This window comes from Procambarus clarkii, chromosome 66, assembly GCF_040958095.1.
Source record: "Procambarus clarkii isolate CNS0578487 chromosome 66, FALCON_Pclarkii_2.0, whole genome shotgun sequence".
In the NCBI taxonomy this organism is placed as follows: domain Eukaryota; kingdom Metazoa; phylum Arthropoda; class Malacostraca; order Decapoda; family Cambaridae; genus Procambarus; species Procambarus clarkii.
This window is the reverse complement of record NC_091215.1, coordinates 31,449,932-31,468,721: the sequence shown is the minus strand read 5'-3', so window position 1 is coordinate 31,468,721 and position 18,790 is coordinate 31,449,932. Positions and strand designations below refer to the sequence as shown.

Below are 18,790 nucleotides of genomic sequence, written 5' to 3'. Positions count from 1 at the left end.
TCTCACCTAGTTATCTCTCACCTAGTTATCTCTCACCTAGCTATCTCTCACCTAGCTATCTCTCACCTAGTTATCTCTCACCTAGTTATCTCTTACCTAGTTATCTCTCACCTAGCTATCTCTCACCTAGTTATCTCTAACCTAGTTATCTCTCCCCTAGTTATCTCTCATCTAGTTCTCCGACCCTCAATGATTGCCCCTCGGATCAGCCTCTTAGGAGAGGGTATATAACATATTCCCCTCGGCCGTATTGAACTGCTCGATCAGTTTCTCAATTTATTTGAAATACCATCAAAGTACTCAGATACAGTGACACAGTAGTACCTGGTATAGTGAGGTGCCCAAATACACCCCCATATCCCTTAGGCTGGAGACACCAGGGAGGGGGGGGAGGGGATAGGAGTAGTTAGTCAAGGCCTAATGGGTAAAAAAATCTATATAGGCTTATATAGACTCAAGGGTACTGATACCTTTGGACGGAGCAGCTATAAACTTGCTCTAACAGTAACTGTTGATTCACTCGTCCACTTCACAGTCATTATATATCACGAGTTTTCCCTGAGTTTGGGTGAGTTTACCTTCCTCTGGGAATACCGGACGTTAAACTCAGCGCTTAAAGCAAGCAGGAAAACTCGTCAGAAATTATTTCCAAACTTAAGACCAACAGGATGTGTGGTGTTTTCTATCTATCACTATCTATCTATTCTGTTCTGTTCTATTTGATGGAAGCTTGAATTATGTTGAACATGAAGCGAATAAGGTGAACACACCTCACTTAGTGAGAGAGAGAGAGAGAGAGAGAGAGAGAGAGAGAGAGAGAGAGAGAGAGAGTGAGTGAGTGAGTGAGTGAGTGAGTGAGTGAGTGAGTGAGTGAGTGTGAATGTGTGTGTGTGTGTGTGTGTGTGTGTGTGTGTGTGTGTGTGTGTGTGTGTGTGTGTGTGTGTGTGTGTGTGTGTGTGTGTGTGTGTGTGTGTAACTTGTGCACTCATTCCTCACTCCAGTACTAGAGTGCAACCAACATAAGTCCGCTGGAAAAGATAACCCGTGCAGCTGGTCCGAGATAACAGATAACAAGACGTAAGAGATAAGATCATTTGATCGATGACTTCTTTATCTGGCGTTGTATGAATACACAATTGATCACACCTTTGAGACACAAAGGAGACACCTTTGTGACACAAAGGAGACACCTTTGAGACACAAAGGAGACACCTTTGAGACACCGGCACAACAACAAAGTCTTGAAAGATATCCAAATGCGCGCGAGCTAATACCCAACCATTTGGGCTGGACGGTAGAGCGACGGTCTCGCTTCATGCAGGTCGGTGTTCAATCCCCGACCGTCCAAATGGTTGGGCACCATTCCTTCCCTCCCGTCCCATCCCAAATCCTTATCCTGACCCAGTGCTATATAGTCGTAATGGCTTGGCCCCTTACCCCCGATAGTTCCCTTCCCTTCAAACCTAAAGCTAAAGCTAAAGACGAGGAAAACAGAATTGTATCGACGAAATAAAAGTTAGTCTATCATCTATCCAATGGCCAGATGAGGTAGGCCATTTTTTTGGGGGGGAGGGGGAATAAAGAGGAAGGAGAGGCATAGGTGAAGGGAAGTATAGAAGTGGGAAATACAGTGAGAGGTATAAAAGCAGGCGGCGGACTGTCCGCCTTGCTGACACGATGTGTGGGTGTTGGCAGCTAAGCTAAGCTGGCTCCCTCTTGTCAGGGAGCTGTGAGTGTGTGAGAGGTTCTTCACATGTGTTTCACCATATATGGATGTCCATAGATGAATACTGTGTAGCATTCATATATACACACTCCGATGCTTCCACACATGTTGTTCTGTTTAAGGCTCTTTATTTTATTATTATTATTTATCGAGTTGTTCATACATACATATTATTTATCGAGTAGTTCATACATACACATATATGAACTGTTCATATATACACATATATAACTCATCTGGGGATTATATACTGTGGGGCGGGGTTTTCGTCCAGAGAATCGAGGCTCTTGGGCCACCAGCTGTGGGAGCGGGGCGTCTCATCTTGGAGTAACCTGTCTAACATTGGGTCCTCCAACATTTCGATTGTGTTCCACACCCTGATGGCTTGGTGCTGCAGTCTGATGTTTAGTGGCTGTATGTTCAGGAGTTCGTGAGTACGTCATTTGGGCGTAAGGCCACCACGGCGTCACACACCCCCACCCCCCCAACATGGAGAAGTGGGGGTGGTGGTGGTTGTTTCAGATTTAGCTACTGAGAACGAAGTGTCCATGTAGCACGGGCTATGGTGAGCCCGTAAGTGGTGGGGGGGGGGGTACTTGGAAGAGGTAACTAAGACTAAGTGTTGAGTACTCACCAAGAAAGGTCGTGCAGATGTACTCAGAAATCTGGTTGCCGGATTTGCTGGACTCTGAGAAGTGACTTAGTTCCTTGTTTAACATCCTCTTGAACTGTGAACGAAGAAGAACAAAGTCTTAATGGGAGTGCAAATAGTCTACACAATATGTATAAAATTACACATACACACACACACACACACACACACACACACACACACACACACACACACACACACACACACACACACACACACACACACACACTCACACACACTCACACACACTCACACACACATACACACACACACACTCTCACACACAAACACTTACACACACTCACTCACACACACTCACTCACTCACACACACTCACACTCTCTCTGACTGGCTACACGTGTTCCAATCGTTGAATTGGTATGTGGTGTCGCCCCACACACTCTCATACGTGATTAATAATGGAGTCACTCAGGGAACCAGATGGGCTGTGTGGTCAAGGTGTCAAGTGCCCCCAGCTGGCCGTCCACACACGTGCCCCCTCCCCCCCCCCCCAGCTGGCCGTCCACACACGTGCCCCCTCCCCCCCCCCCAGCTGGCCGGCCACACGCGATAGCAACATGTAGCGAGGGAGAACCAGGTGGTGACCCCTACGCTTGACAGGTCATGGGCTCGTGTAACTAGAGTGGCGGCCACACTTCAGAACCAATGACACCTCTTGAGCTGAGGAATCACCCTTCCCCCCCCCCCACCTTCCTTGTCACTCCTCAAAAGTGAGGAGCCTCGATCCCCGCACTATCCTTCAAATTCTTAATAAACTCCTCTGTTCCTCACTCCAAAAGTACCACAAATATACTCCACCCTAAGGAGGAGAAGGACCGGGCCGCGGGGAAGCTAAAGCCCCGAAATCATCTCAAGATACCCTCAAGATAGACATCTCCAGATAACCCCTCTACCCTCCCACCCAATCACCCTCCTCAGGAGTAATTATGGAACTACCCTGGGACTCGGCAGGTAGGTGAAAGGCAGCATAATAATTGACTTACTCTTGCAAGATACCAGATCAGTCCAGCACAGCAAGCGGTGACGTCTGTCAACACTACATTCTGGGAAGATTTTAACAAGGAGGGGAGGAGGAGGAGGTGGCCATGGGGGCAACCCGTTCTCGCAAATTTAATAAGTCAATATTGACTTATTAAATATGTGCATAGGTGACATACTTAACATAATAGATACCCTTAAAAAGATTCATAGAAAACACCGACCTTACCTAACCTTGTTAGTATCTTAAGATAAGCATATTATTGCTTCGTAATTACAATTATTACCTAACCTATAATAGGTATAGGTTAAGTAATAATTGTAATTACGAAGCAATAAGGTGCTTATCTTAAGATACTAACAAGGTTAGGTAAGGTCGGTGTTTTCTATGAATCTTTTTAAGGGTATCTATTATGTTTAGTATATCACCTATGCACGTAGTTAATAAGTCAATATTGACTTTACGAATTTGCGAGAACGGGTTGCATGGGGTAGGGGAGGGGAGATTAGCGTCATAGGGAAGCAGATGGGGAGGAGGACCTGAGAGAAAGATGGGGAGCAGGAGGAGGACCTGAGAGAAAGATAGGGAGCAGGAGGAGGACCTGAGAGAAAGATGGGGAGCAGGAGGAGGACCTGAGAGAAAGATAGGGAGCAGGAGGAGGACCTGAGAGAAAGATAGGGAGCAGGAGGAGGACCTGAGAGAAAGATAGGGAGCAGGAGGAGGACCTGAGAGAAAGAAGGGGAGCAGGAGGAGGACCTGAGAGAAAGATAGGGAGCAGGAGGAGGACCTGAGATAAAGATAGGGAGCAGGAGGAGGACCTGAGAGAAAGATAGGGAGCAGGAGGAGGACCTGAGAGAAAGATAGGGAGCAGGAGGAGGACCTGAGAGAAAGATAGGGAGCAGGAGGAGAACCTGAGAGAAAGATAGGGAGCAGGAGGAGGACCTGAGAGAAAGATAGGGAGCAGGAGGAGGACCTGAGAGAAAGATGGGGAGCAGGAGGAGGACCTGAGAGAAAGATAGGGAGCAGGAGGAGGACCTGAGAGAAAGTTAGGGAGCAGGAGGAGGACCTGGGAGAAAGATAGGGAGCAGGAGGAGGACCTGAGAGAAAGATAGGGAGCAGGAGGAGGACCTGAGAGAAAGATAGGGAGCAGGAGGAGGACCTGAGAGAAAGATAGGGAGCAGGAGGAGGACCTGAGAGAAAGATAGGGAGCAGGAGGAGGACCTGAGAGAAAGATAGGGAGCAGGAGGAGGACCTGAGAGAAAGATGGGGAGCAGGAGGAGGACCTGAGAGAAAGATGGGGAGCAGGAGGAGGACCTGAGAGAAAGATAGGGAGCAGGAGGAGGACCTGAGAGAAAGATAGGGAGCAGGAGGCAGATAATGAACGATTGAGAAGCTGAAAACTGAAGCAGAAAACGACAGAAGAGGGACAGGAAGAAAGGAAGGGATGGAGGCAGTTAAGAAGGCAGTCGTACATGTGGTTCAGAGAGTATTTGATTGATGACATTAGGGGTTGTCGGGTAGTTAGCGGCCGTGATCTCCCTATGGTAACTGCGGCAATCTACCCTACTCACCTTTCTATATATATATATCATTGCTCCTAATGTAATTTCTCCCAGTGTGTGTGTGTGTGTGAGAGAGAGAGAGAGAGAGAGAGAGAGAGAGAGAGAGAGAGAGAGAGAGAGAGAGAGAGAGAGAGAGAGAGAGAGAGAGAGAGAGAGAGAAAGGAGAGAGAAAGAGAAAGAGAAAAAAGAGAGAGAAAATGAGAGAGAGAGAGAGAGAGAGAGAGAGAGAGAGAGAGAGAGAGAGAGAGAGAGAGAGAGAGAGAGAGAGAGAGAGAGAGAGAGAAAGGAGAAAGAGAAAGAGAAAAAAGAGAGAGAAAATGAGAGAGAGAGAGAGAGAGAGAGAGAGAGAGAGAGAGAGAGAGAGAGAGAGAGAGAGAGAGAGAGAGAGAGAGAGAGAGAGAGAGAGAGAGAGCGCAATCATCCTCAACTATCCACCCCGTGACGTTCATGGTATCACCGGTATCCGTCGACGTCGTAGAAGGCCCATCCGCTTCCTACGTCGGAAGTGAGCGCGTCCGCTGCCCCAAACCCCCGACACAAATAATTCAAAGAAATTCATTAAAACGATCTGATACACCCTGTCCCTCAGATCCCATCTACACCCTGACCCCCAGATCCCATCTACATCCTGACCCCCAGATCCCATCTACACCCCCACCCTCCCCCTCTCCCAGTGCCCCCAACCTCCTCCAAACCCCCCCCCCCTCCCCCCAACTCCTGCTGTTGAGCACAATAACTAACAATAATCCAGGGATTATTGAGGCAAATTATATTTATTATATTGAATTATTATTATAATGATTATTATGCCTCAATAATCCAGGGATTATTGAGGCAAAATCGGAAATTTGCAATTCTGTGTATAAGTGTCTGATTCAGTGTATATGTCACAGCTATAGTTGCTGTGTATATATGCATGTTTACCACAGCTAACGTAACTAATCACCGAGGGTGACAATTGTATTTAAGGATATAATGCGCGTGTTATAGACAACTCACTCGCGTTGGCCGAACTGAAAACTGTTGGCAAACTCTATGGAAAACGAAACTCCATTTCAGACTTCGTAGAAGTTGCTGGGAGTTGCATTAGGAGCCGATTTATTATAATACAGTGTATCAACCAGCATCAGTGCGCACGGTAAGAAATTAACATTGTTTTTTTTATAATATTATAATATATTTTCGTTTAGTATTATACCTATGTTAGGAATAGTTGAAAAAAGTTAGGTATATCAAGGTTAAGTCAAGTAGTTATATGTTAGTTTTGGCTCAAATGTTGAAGTTTGTATATTATGCCCATTAAACTAAATTGATTTAATTTGAGTTAATATTCTCGAGCTGATTTGTTAATAAAATGGACTTGTTACCCTTACACCCTACTAATTATGGCTAATTAGTACATAATGTTGTAATTACTATGATGCATGTCATTAGTTACACACTTACCCACACATACATATTTATCAAGGCTTCACAACCATCTATTGTAACAAGTATCATACAATCTTGTATGGCTACAATGAGTTGCTAACCACTAACCTCGCCTTGCTAATTTAGCTGAGGTGGACACATGGGACTATGCATAAGTATCCACTAGGAAAATGAAAGGAAAGTTCAGAACGTTTTCGTATTTCAACACATTACCTAGGAAATGTTTCCGTGATAATGTGTTGAAACACCAGAACGTTCGCAACTTTTCTATCATTTTCCAAGTGGATGGTTATCTTGAGGTTATCTTGAGATGATTTCGGGGCTTTTTAGTGTCCCCGCGGCCCGGTCCTCGACCAAGCCTCCACCCCCAGGAAGCAGCCCGTGACAGCTGACTAACACCCAGGTACCTATTTTACTGCTAGGTAACAGGGGCATTCAGGGTGAAAGAAACTTTGCCCATTTGTTTCTGCCACGTGCGGGAATCGAACCCGCGCCACCGAATTACGAGCCCTGCGCGCTATCCACCAGGCTACGAGGATAACCCAAGCATAACCGACTCACGTGCTTTTGGTGACTATTCTGCCTATGGTACTCTGGCTAAGGTCGAATTTATTAACCTAGATGTTTTTGTATGGGTTTTACCATAGGAAACCGGGTGGAATAAGGTCAGCCGAGTGTGGCAACGGCCGTCAACCGCCTCCCTCGCGGCGCTTGTCAAGGCTGGTGCCGCTGGGAATACCGGGCGCAGGAGCACACACTGATGATGGCGGTTAAGCACATATGGTGGTTAGCCTGACAAATCCACAAAGGCCGTGACGAGGATTCGAACCTGCGTCCGGGAGCATCCCAGACACTGCCTAAATCGACTGAGCTACGACAGGGTTAAAAGGGTTGAAACCGAAGTTCTACTGAACTTACTGGATCCCGTAGCCTCTCCGAGGCACAAACCAGGATTTTACATTATGATATTGGCATGACAGCCCTGGTTGATACCTGGTTGAGATACCTGGTTGAGGTACCTGGTTGAGGTACCTGGTTGATACCTGGTTGAGGAGGAGGCCCACTTGCAGGGATGAAGAATGTGTATGTTTACGGTACCGTACCTGGACAACAGCAGAGAACAGGAAGACGGCTGCCTCTAGCAAGAGTCCCAGGAGAGCTAGAGGTACGAAGGAACAGAACATGTACACGAAGCTCATGCGTTCCTCCTCCATGATGTTCACGAACAGGATGTTCCTCAGTCTGACTCGTTTATTACTGTTAATGTTAAAAACACGCCTTGCTTTCTTCTTCGAAATGGACCCGTTTCCGGAAAAAAGGTCAACAACGTGAAGATCCTGATGAGTAATTCGCTGATCTAGTGGGTGAGAGCAATGGGCCACTGACTTGAAGATGGGGAGGCTTAGTATAGCGTTCTGGGTAGCGCGGGCGACCGCAGCCAAGCGGTCCTTTTTGGCAGTGATGAAGGCGCGAACTACCTCCAGCAGTCGCGTCACCTGCGCACGGAGGCTGGTCCAAGGTCGCTCAGGGAAGGTCGCGAGAGGGGCGCCGCCCCAAGACGACATGGGCTACAAGGGTGATACAAGGCGAAGGGTGGTAACTAGGGCCACGCATCCCACGCCGCCACGGGATGGCAGGATCGGTAAAGTTAACAAGAGGATAATCTCCCTGTGGCGCTCCGGCGATATTGCCCGCCTCACTCCGGGTGTGTCCGTTGCGGCCGCACTAGCCAATATCTCTCTCATTCCACCCACTGGCGTCTTGTCCCTCGTCGTGGCACCTGAGGGAGGCCACCACACAAACACTGCTAAAAACAAATGACCCACATTCATTTACTGCTGAACCTGCCGCTCCTCCACCCGATGCCTTCCTCTCCTTGAACTCAATCTTCGGTTGTGTTGATTTGAGGGCGAGATGTGAACACGGGAGCGACCAGAGAAAACAATATATAATTATTTTGGCGTCACTGCCTCAGGGCTACGTCGAGGCGCTCACACTACACGTCCTTCGGATGTTTTGACTGGACATTGAACACGGGTCACCTTAATGCCTGAGACAACTGGCTCCAGTAGCTCATACGCGCCAGGTGTAAACACTACTCCTACGGTCACAACACTGTTTGCAGGACACTTGTAACACTGTCTGCAGTATACACGCAACACTGGCAGCTGCACACACGCACACTCAACACTGCCGCTGCGTAACGAACGCACATTATAAACTTTCAATGGGTTGCACGCTATACACACACGCCGACACCTCCCGTAGTGGGAGCAGCAGGAGTGCGCTGGGAGACAGGAGTGTGCGCACTCTCTTAGCTTGTGCTGGCGAGTGAGCCATGGATGCCGGGCTGAGTGTGGAGGGTTGGCTGGAGTGCGTGCGTATGTGTGTGCGTATGGGTAACAACACACACACACACACTCGCGCGTCTACAACTCTACGGAGCTCACCAACCACAACCTTTGATGAACATAACTTCTTACTTTTCTTGCGAATATAACCTTGAAAAATCAGCATTAAAACAAGCCCCTTAAACCACAAGACTAGTAGGAATTCAATTCAATTTCTTTCTTTATTATGCACCCCATCCCCATCCCGTGGGCGGTGGTGGTGTAAAGGATTACAGAGGCACATAATCGGTTCAGGAACTGAACCCTCTAGTTCGTTTAGCTAAGCAAATAACAATCTTTTGACGCTAGTTACAAAATTATTAATATTATATATACATGTACACGAGAGAGGCAGGATTTAACCCTGGCTATTCATACGACTGGTGCCGCTAAAATTAACCACACAAGCGAGCAAATAAACATTTCTCAAACGCTCCCTGCGGGTCGCCCCAAGCAACAGCCTGGTGGACCAAACTCTCACAAGCCAAGCCTGGCCTCGGGCCGGGCTTGGGGGAGTAGAAGAACTCCCAGAACCCCATCAACCAGGTATCAACCAGGTATCAACCAGGTACTTGTTAGCCAACAACCTCTGACCCATAAGCACATACACACACACACAATTAAACTAGCCCTCGTAGACACACAATAATATGTAAACAAACACCCATACGGTATACCGATACGATATCAACGATACCCACACGATACCCACGCATCCACCCACCAGCACTATCTCCCGACTCTCTCACCCACCCACGACCCCTCCCCCCCCCCCCACCTACAAAGAACTCCCCATACTCCCAGAACTCTACAGAGTCAAGACAAAGACATCAATATTTACACAGGTCAACAACATTCGTGCAAAGAAATGCGAAAAAGTTCAGTCCTAATTTATTAAGCTTGCTGGGAGAGTGAGGGAGGGTAGGGGGAGGGAGAGTGAGGAGGGGGAGGGAGAGGGAGGGAAGGGAAGATGGAGAAGTGAGGAGGGGTGGGAGAGAGGAATGAGGAGCAGCGGCCACTGCCACGATACCCCAAGCAACACACACTCACACACCACCACACAAGCTATTAATATGTGGGATGGCTCTTCCTCTCCTATTATTGTTGGCCTACATCTGTCCTAACTTGTTTCTGTCGGCTCCCTCCCCCTCCTCCTTCCTTCTCCCTCCTCCCCCCCCTTTTCTCCTCACGATGAGGCTCTGAGAAATACCCCCCCCCACGCTTCCTCCCTACACCTCTCTCTCTGCCCCTTACCCCTACTTCCTCATTCTGCTCCTCTGCTTCTTCCTCATTCTAATTTCGTGAACTTTACCCTTTAGCTTTCCAACCAAACCCCCTACATTAAGACTTTCCATCCTAGACCTGTCACTGGTCTATACTGTCACTGGTCTATACTGTCACTGGTCTATACTGTCACTGACCTATACTGTCACTGGTCTATACTGTCACTGACCTATACTGCCACTGACCTATACTGTCACTGACCTATACTGTCACTGGTCTATACTGTCACTGACCTATACTGTCACTGACCTATACTGTCACTGACCTATACTGTCACTGACCTATACTGTCACTGACCTACACTCTCACTGGTCTATACTGTCACTGGTCTATACTGTCACTGACCTACACTCTCACTGACCTACACTCTCACTGACCTATACTGTCACTGACCTATACTGTCACTGACCTACACTCTCACTGGTCTATACTGTCACTGGTCTATACTGTCACTGACCTACACTCTCACTGACCTACACTCTCACTGACCTATACTGTCACTGACCTATACTGTCACTGACCTACACTCTCACTGACCTATACTGTCACTGACCTATACTGTCACTGACCTACACTCTCACTGACCTACACTCTCACTGGTCTATACTGTCACTGGTCTATACTGTCACTGACCTACACTCTCACTGACCTATACTGTCACTGACCTATACTGTCACTGACCTACACTCTCACTGACCTACACTCTCACTGACCTATACTGTCACTGACCTATACTGTCACTGACCTACACTCTCACTGACCTATACTGTCACTGACCTATACTGTCACTGACCTACACTCTCACTGACCTACACTCTCACTGGTCTATACTGTCACTGGTCTATACTGTCACTGGCCCAAAGCTGAGACTGACTCAAACTCAAAGCTCCATTGTGTAAGTGTGTAAGTTTGTGTTGTGTGAAAGGAAGGAGGCGACAGGGGGGGAGGAGGGGGAGGGGACGGAGGGGGGGGGGGAAGAGGTGTTTACATGTCTCCTCACCCCCCCCCCCCCTCCCAAGTCACTACCCCCCACAGCCTGGCCAAATCCCAGAGACTCACTACATGGGCACTCACTTTTTCTGCATACCTTCCATGAATTTGATGGGGGGGGGGTGTGGAGCAACACCCTTGACCCCACTGGCTATGGGTGTGGAGCAGCACCCACACCCTTGACCCCACTGGCTTAGGGTGTGGAGCAGCACCCACACCCTTGACTCCACTGGCTATGGGTGTGGAGCAACACCCACACCCTTGACCCCACTGGCTATGGGTGTGGAGCAGCACACACACCCTTGACCCCACTGGCTTAGGGTGTGGAGCAATACCCACACCCTTGACTCCACTGGCTATAGGTGTGGAGCAGCACCCACACCCTTGACCCCACTGGCTATGGGTGTGGAGCAGCACCCACACCCTTGACCCCACTGGCTATGGGTGTGGAGCAGCACCCACACCCTTGACTCCACTGGCTATGGGTGTGGAGCAGCACCCACACCCTTGACTCCACTGGCTTAGGGTGTGGAGCAACACCCACACCCTTGACCCCACTGGCTATAGGTGTGGAGCAATACCCACACCCTTGACTCCACTGGCTATGGGTGTGGAGCAACACCAACACCCATGACCCCCACTGGCTATGGGTGTGGAGCAACACCAACACCCTTGACCCCACTGGCTTAGGGTGTGGAGCAATACCCACACCCTTGACCCCACTGGCTATGGGTGTGGAGCAGCACCCACACCCTTGACCCCACTGGCTTAGGATGTGCCCTAACACCCACACACCAACATATACACCACATCTACACCCACTATAACCAATCACATGATTCTTGTACTGAACGACTGTGACCAATTACAAGAGGTACACTTAAGAGAGAGAGACAAGGGGCCAGATTCACGAAAGCACTTACGAACGTGTACATCTTTCCTCAATCTTTGACGGCTTTGGTTACATTTATTAAACAGTTTACAAGCATGAAAACTTGCCAATCAACTGTTGTTATTGTTATAAACAGCCTCCTGGTGCTTCGGAGCTCATTAACTATAGGGAGTCGGTCGGCCGAGCGGACAGCACGCTGGACTTGTGATCCTGTGGTCCTGGGTTCGATCCCAGGCGCCGGCGAGAAACAATGGGCAGAGTTTCTTTCACCCTATGCCCCTGTTACCTAGCAGTAAAATAGGTACCTGGGTGTTAGTCAGCTGTCACGGGATGCTTCCTGGGGGTGAAGACCTGGTTGAGGACCGGGCCGCGGGGACACTAAAAGCGCCGAAATCATCTCAAGATAACTGTTTAATAATTGGAAACAAAGCCGCCAAAGATTGAGTAAAGATATACAGGTTCGTAAGTGCTGACGTAAGTGCTTTCGTGAATCTGGCCCAAGGTACCCAAGAAGAGGACACAACAGACCAATAAGTCATCTCTAAGGAGCACACAACAGCCTCTCTCATACATCCTTCAAGGTTACTTTTCCCCAACTTTAATATTTAAGAGAAAATATTTAAATTACAAGATGGAATAATACAATGGAGGATAATACAACGCAGTGGTGATAATACAACGCAATGGGGATAATACAACGTAGTGGTGATAATACAACGCAATAGGGATAACACAAGGCAACTATTAACAGCATTGGGAATTTATAGATATAATAAAGATGTGAGAAGCTTGGTACGAGGGAGTCTCCTGAGCCTTGCCAGGCACCCCATCCAAAATACCTCCCAGCCTGACTCACCTGTCACCTATACCTAGGAGCACCCCTAGCACGGGCACCCTCCCCCACCTACACCCAGCACCACCTAGCACAAGCACCCCCCCCCCACCTACACCCAGCACCACCTAGCACAAGCACCAACCCACCACCTACACCCAGCACCACCTAGCACAAGCACCAGTCCACCACCTACACCCAGCACCACCTAGCACAAGCACCAGCCCCCCACCTACACCCAGCACCCATCTAGCACAAGCACCAGCCCCCCACCTACACCCAGCACCACCTAGCACAAGCACCAGTCCACCACCTACACCCAGCACCACCTAGCACAAGCACCAACCCCCCACCTACACCCAGCACCACCTAGCACAAGCACCAACCCCCCACCTACACCCAGCACCACCTAGCACAAGCACCAACCCACCACCTACACCCAGCACCACCTAGCACAAGCACCAACCCCCCACCTACACCCAGCACCACCTAGCACAAGCACCAACCCCCCACCTACACCCAGCACCACCTAGCACAAGCACCAACCCACCACCTACACCCAGCACCACCTAGCACAAGCACCAGTCCACCACCTACACCCAGCACCACCTAGCACAAGCACCAACCCACTACCTACACCCAGCACCACCTAGCACAAGCACCAGTCCACCACCTACACCCAGCACCACCTAGCACAAGCACCAACCCACCACCTACACCCAGCACCCATCTAGCACAAGCACCAGCCCCCCACCTACACCCAGCACCACCTAGCACAAGCACCAACCCACCACCTACACCCAGCACCACCTAGCACAAGCACCAACCCACCACCTACACCCAGCACCACCTAGCACAAGCACCAGCCCACCACCTACACCCAGCACCACCTAGCACAAGCACCAACCCACCACCTACACCCAGCACCACCTAGCACAAGCACCAACCCACCACCTACACCCAGCACCACCTAGCACAAGCACCAGTCCACCACCTACACCCAGCACCACCTAGCACAAGCACCAACCCACCACCTACACCCAGCACCACCTAGCACAAGCACCAGTCCACCACCTACACCCAGCACCACCTAGCACAAGCACCAACCCACCACCTACACCCAGCACCACCTAGCACAAGCACCAGTCCACCACCTACACCCAGCACCACCTAGCACAAGCACCAACCCACTACCTACACCCAGCACCACCTAGCACAAGCACCAGTCCACCACCTACACCCAGCACCACCTAGCACAAACACCAACCCACCACCTAGCACAAGCACCAGCCCACTACCTACACCCAGCACCACCTAGCACAAGCACCAACCCACCACCTAGCACAAGCACCAGCCCACCACCTACACCCAGCACCACCTAGCACAAGCACCAACCCACCACCTACACCCAGCACCCATCTAGCTCTGACCATACCTGAAATCCACCCATCGACCAATTACACCCGAACTGGATTTAATCTCCAGTTGTTCGCCCCAGCTAACCATTTACAAATCTGAATCAATGATTTATAGAAATTATATCAAAACACCCACCCACACCCACACACACACACACACACACACACACACACACACACACACTTACCTACTTGAGTACATTTACAACTGCGTATTTCCTAATACCTCTTTACAAATGTTTATTTACAATGACATTTCAAGCTGGCTATTTACACCGGGCAGCGGATCACGGCTCATACACTACACCGTCTTGAGACCGACACAGCTGACAGTCCATTAGCGGGCTACCACCTCCAAAATGCATTTAGATCACACACATTTTTTTATACTTTAAGTTAAAATTAGCACCCACGCAGCGCCTGGCACCGGCCCGGTGTCCCTTGGAGTCATATACTCGTATATACCAGTCTCCTCTGACGGCCACACACACATACATATATATACATATATATATACATATATATATATATATATATATATATATATATATATATATATATATATATATATATATATATATATATATATATATATATACATAAATCCGTGTTATATGGGGTAATATATTCGTATGTAGTTTAAACTTGAGCAGCCTGAGGGTAGTAATATTCCGGGAACTGCTACAAAATCTCGTAGACTTGTGGCAAGGTGATATTCACACCAGTTGCTCCATCTATCATCATTCTATTATGCAGGAAGTACCGCACGTCTATGGGTCATCCAATGAGGTGAGTAGGTTTCTATTTGTTACCACTGCTAGGCTTAGGCTCAGCTACAAGTACCTCTGGGAGTTTGCCTCACCTGCTGATGTAGACTTGACTAAATGTAAACTTTGTCAGCAGAACTAATCACATATCTTTGCGTCATTATATAGAGGAATGTGAAAAAAATCGCGGAATTCAGAGATAACACCATCAATGGTGTCCAAGAAATGTGTAAGTACTTCATCCATAATGATGTGCTGCCGGGAATCTTAGCCAAGTATCCAGAGTTTGCTTACTGTAGGTGCAGCTGCCGTCCAGTTGGGTGGGTGTGGAGCACATGACTGTAAAGCTGCCGCCCAGTTGGGTGGGTGTGGAGCACATGACTGTAAAGCTGCCGCCCAGTTGGGTGGGTGTGGAGCACATGACTGTAAAGCTGCCGCCCAGTTGGGTGGGTGTGGAGCACATGACTGTAAAGCTGCCGCCCAGTTGGGTGGGTGTGGAGCACATGACTGTAAAGCTGCCGCCCAGTTGGGTGGGTGTGGAGCAGGATTAGTAACTATATGCATATTTTTATATGCATATGTATGAGTGTAATACAAAGAACATTGCGTAACTAGCTTCACAAGATTGATTACCGAACAATGGGGTTCAGTCCCTGAGCCCATTATGTGCCCCTGTAACCCTCCCCCCCCCCGACCACCACCCACGGGATGGGTATGGGGTGCATAATAAATGACAAACACAATTAGAAGGACACACAGAGATCACACTAACGTGATGCATCAAATGAACAAATTTTACCCTGTCGTAGCTCAGTCGATTAAAGGCAGTGTCTGGGATGCTCCCGGACGCAGGTTCGAATCCTCGTCAAAGGCCCTTGTGGATTTGTTCAGAAGCAGAAGGGTCACAACCCCACAACCCATGTTATGGGCGAGACTTACACACACGAACGAGTCTATACCGACAACTCCCACATGTTGTATATCTATATATTATACCAAATGGTGAACGTTATACCTGCGTATAAACTATGGCACTCGGAGGGGGAGGGGGGGGGGGCGGCGCCATATTGAACAGTCTCGTGGGGTGGGGGGTGGGGGGGGGGAGTATTTTTGGTCGGCTCGCAATAAGGTTCAATTCATCTACATTGTTTATGAATCATGGGGCAGATCAACAATATTATTCAATGCACCGTTGAATTTTCCAGTGTGGCATTCAACCACCTGCCTGTGTTGTGGCTTGTCTGTCTGTCACCACCACCTTCTGATCTCACCCCTCCCCACACCCCCACACACACCCCCACACCCACACACCCGGCTTGATAATGGTCCAAGAGAGGGACTGAAACTTCGTCGCATCCTTTATTTCCAGGTGTGTGTGTGTGTGTGTGTGTGTGTGTGTGTGTGTGTGTGTGTGTGTGTGTGTGTGTGTGTGTGTGTGTGTTTGGGGCTGGATGGGTGTGAAATATTTCACCCACGGTATTGAGACTGTCTATACCTAGCTTTATAGCTAGGTATAAAGCTATACCTAAGTAGGTTTAGCTAGGTATAGCTATACCTAGCTGTCTATACCAAGTCTCTTAACTTTAAGAGACCTAGCCTCTTAAAGTTAAAAAAGAGTACTTTTAACAAATTATTGCCCTCTTAAACAAAAAATACAAAACTTTATTTTTGTGAATTATAACAGACCATTGGGGTGGTATAATACGTTCCAATAATATAATAATAATATAATATATAATATAATAATACTACGTTTTTTGTACGTTCGACCAACAGTTGATATAAGTACTATAGTCTTTGGAGCACGCGTGTGCGCACCGCCCCCCCCCCCAACCATCTAGTCCAGGGGGGGGGGGGTCTTAACCGGGGGGTGCCCATACCTCTAAGGGTGGGGTGGGGGGGTACCTCTAAGGGTGGGGTGGGGGGGTACCTCTAAGGGTAGGGTGGGGTGGGGGGGTACCTCTAAGGGTGGGGTGGGGGGGTTATGGGCACCATACAATGGGACTCTATCTCTGAACAATTACAAACAAAAACAAGCTGTTATATTATATATTAACTGTCGCCGCCAGTAACTGTCCCTCGATTCCAGGGGCCAGATTCACGAAGCAGTTACGCAAGCACTTACGAACCTGTATGTCTTTTCTCAATCTTTGGCGGCTTTGTTTACAATTATTAAACAGTTAATGAGCTCCGAAGCACCAGGAGGCTGTTTATAACAATAACAACAGTTGAATGGCAAGTTTTCACGCTTGTAAACTGTTTAATAAATGTAACCAAAGCCGTCAAAGATTGAGGAAAGATGTACACGTTCGTAAGTACTTGTGTAACTGCTCCCGTGAATCTGGGCCCATGTTCAGATGACACAAGAAGAGCCGGATAAACCCCACACTGATAGAAAATCAGCCAAATACAAAACCTCGTGGTTTTATAATTGGATGATTTTCTACCAATAAATATGAACCCCCCTCCCCCCCCCCCCTTATGGGCTTCCTGGTTGATACCTGGTTGATGGGGTTCTGGGAGTTCTTCAACTCCCCAAGCCCGGCCAGAGGCCAGGCTTGACTTGTGAGAGTTTGGTCCACCAGGCTGTTGCTTGGAGCGGCCCGCAGGCCCACATACCCACCACAGCCCGGTTGGTCCGGCACTTCTTGGAGGAAACAATCGTTGAGATCTCCTGTTCCCTGCTATCCCTATTAAAAAAAAAATTACCAGGCTACTGGTCGAGAGAGGAAGTCGGTGGCTGAGTGGACAGAACACTGGCCGCATGATCCTGTGGTTCCAGGTTCGATCCCAGGCGCCGGCGAGAAACGATGGGCAGAGTTTCTTTCACCCTGATGCCCCCCTGTTACCTAGCAGTAAATAGGTACCTGGGAGTTAGTCAGCTGTCACGGACTGCTTTCTCGTGTGGCTAGTTATTGTTTTATATAAAGTGGGCGTTTTACACTTCAGAACATTTCGTAGACAATATTATTTTCAGAATCATTATTTTGCGCTAGATAGCTTATTAAATCAAAGTTATTATTTGTCTTCTAGTATTTCTAGTAATATAATAATTTGTCTATGTTTAGGCTCTATAAGGAAACGCCCCAAACACACGTATATAGGTCAAAGACACAAGTCAACCCTGAGAAACATCGGCCGATGGTGTAAAAAAAAAGCACAATGTGTAGTATGATGGATGAGAATGTTCATGTATCAACAACATTAAATTCTCATTACTGTATGTGGGCCACGCAGGTGCTGACCCCCCACCCCCCCAGTCACCAGGGGTCCAAGCAGGTGTTCACAGCAGTCCGGGAGACATATACACAGCTGTTACTAACATCAATACCACATTGAAATTGAAATTGAAATAAGTTTATTGAGGTAAAATACACACAAAGGGATGAGGTAGCTCAAGCTATTCTCACCCCGTTCAGTACATCGTGTTAATACATACATAGACACACATCACAAACAATAAACATATTACCAAACATTCTGAGAGATAAACATATACATTCATATCAATAGCACATATGACTGCGTAAGGGAGAGGGGGGGGGGAGGGAGGGTCAAATACCTTGCATATATAGACTCGAGTCTCTATAGCGGGGGGGGGGGGGGGTATATACATATTTTTCTGTTTTTATGGACTGAAAGCGCTACGCGATTGCAGTTATAAGGATATACGAATCGGGAAAAGGATTTGGGATGGGACGGGGGGAAAGGAATGGTGCCCAACGACTTAGACGGTCGGGGATTGAACACCGACCTGCATATAGCGAGACGCTCTACCGTCCAGGTGGGAGGGGGGGGTTAGTGATAGAGTCTGGGAAAGAGTAAGTGTGTGCAGGGCGACACTGC

At 48.4% G+C, this 18,790-nt stretch overlaps 1 protein-coding gene across 2 annotated transcripts in view; it reads right to left on the bottom strand.

Annotated features, from left to right (window-relative positions):
* The window catches only part of dnc (phosphodiesterase dunce), a gene marked incomplete in the record, with an annotated part of 535,642 nt that overhangs the window by 64,077 nt on the left and 452,775 nt on the right, over positions 1-18,790 (bottom strand). For both annotated transcript variants that reach the window (XM_069310042.1, XM_069310041.1), the window contains 1 exon segment: positions 2,361-2,454. In XM_069310042.1, the coding sequence (XP_069166143.1) occupies positions 2,361-2,454 (94 nt within the window).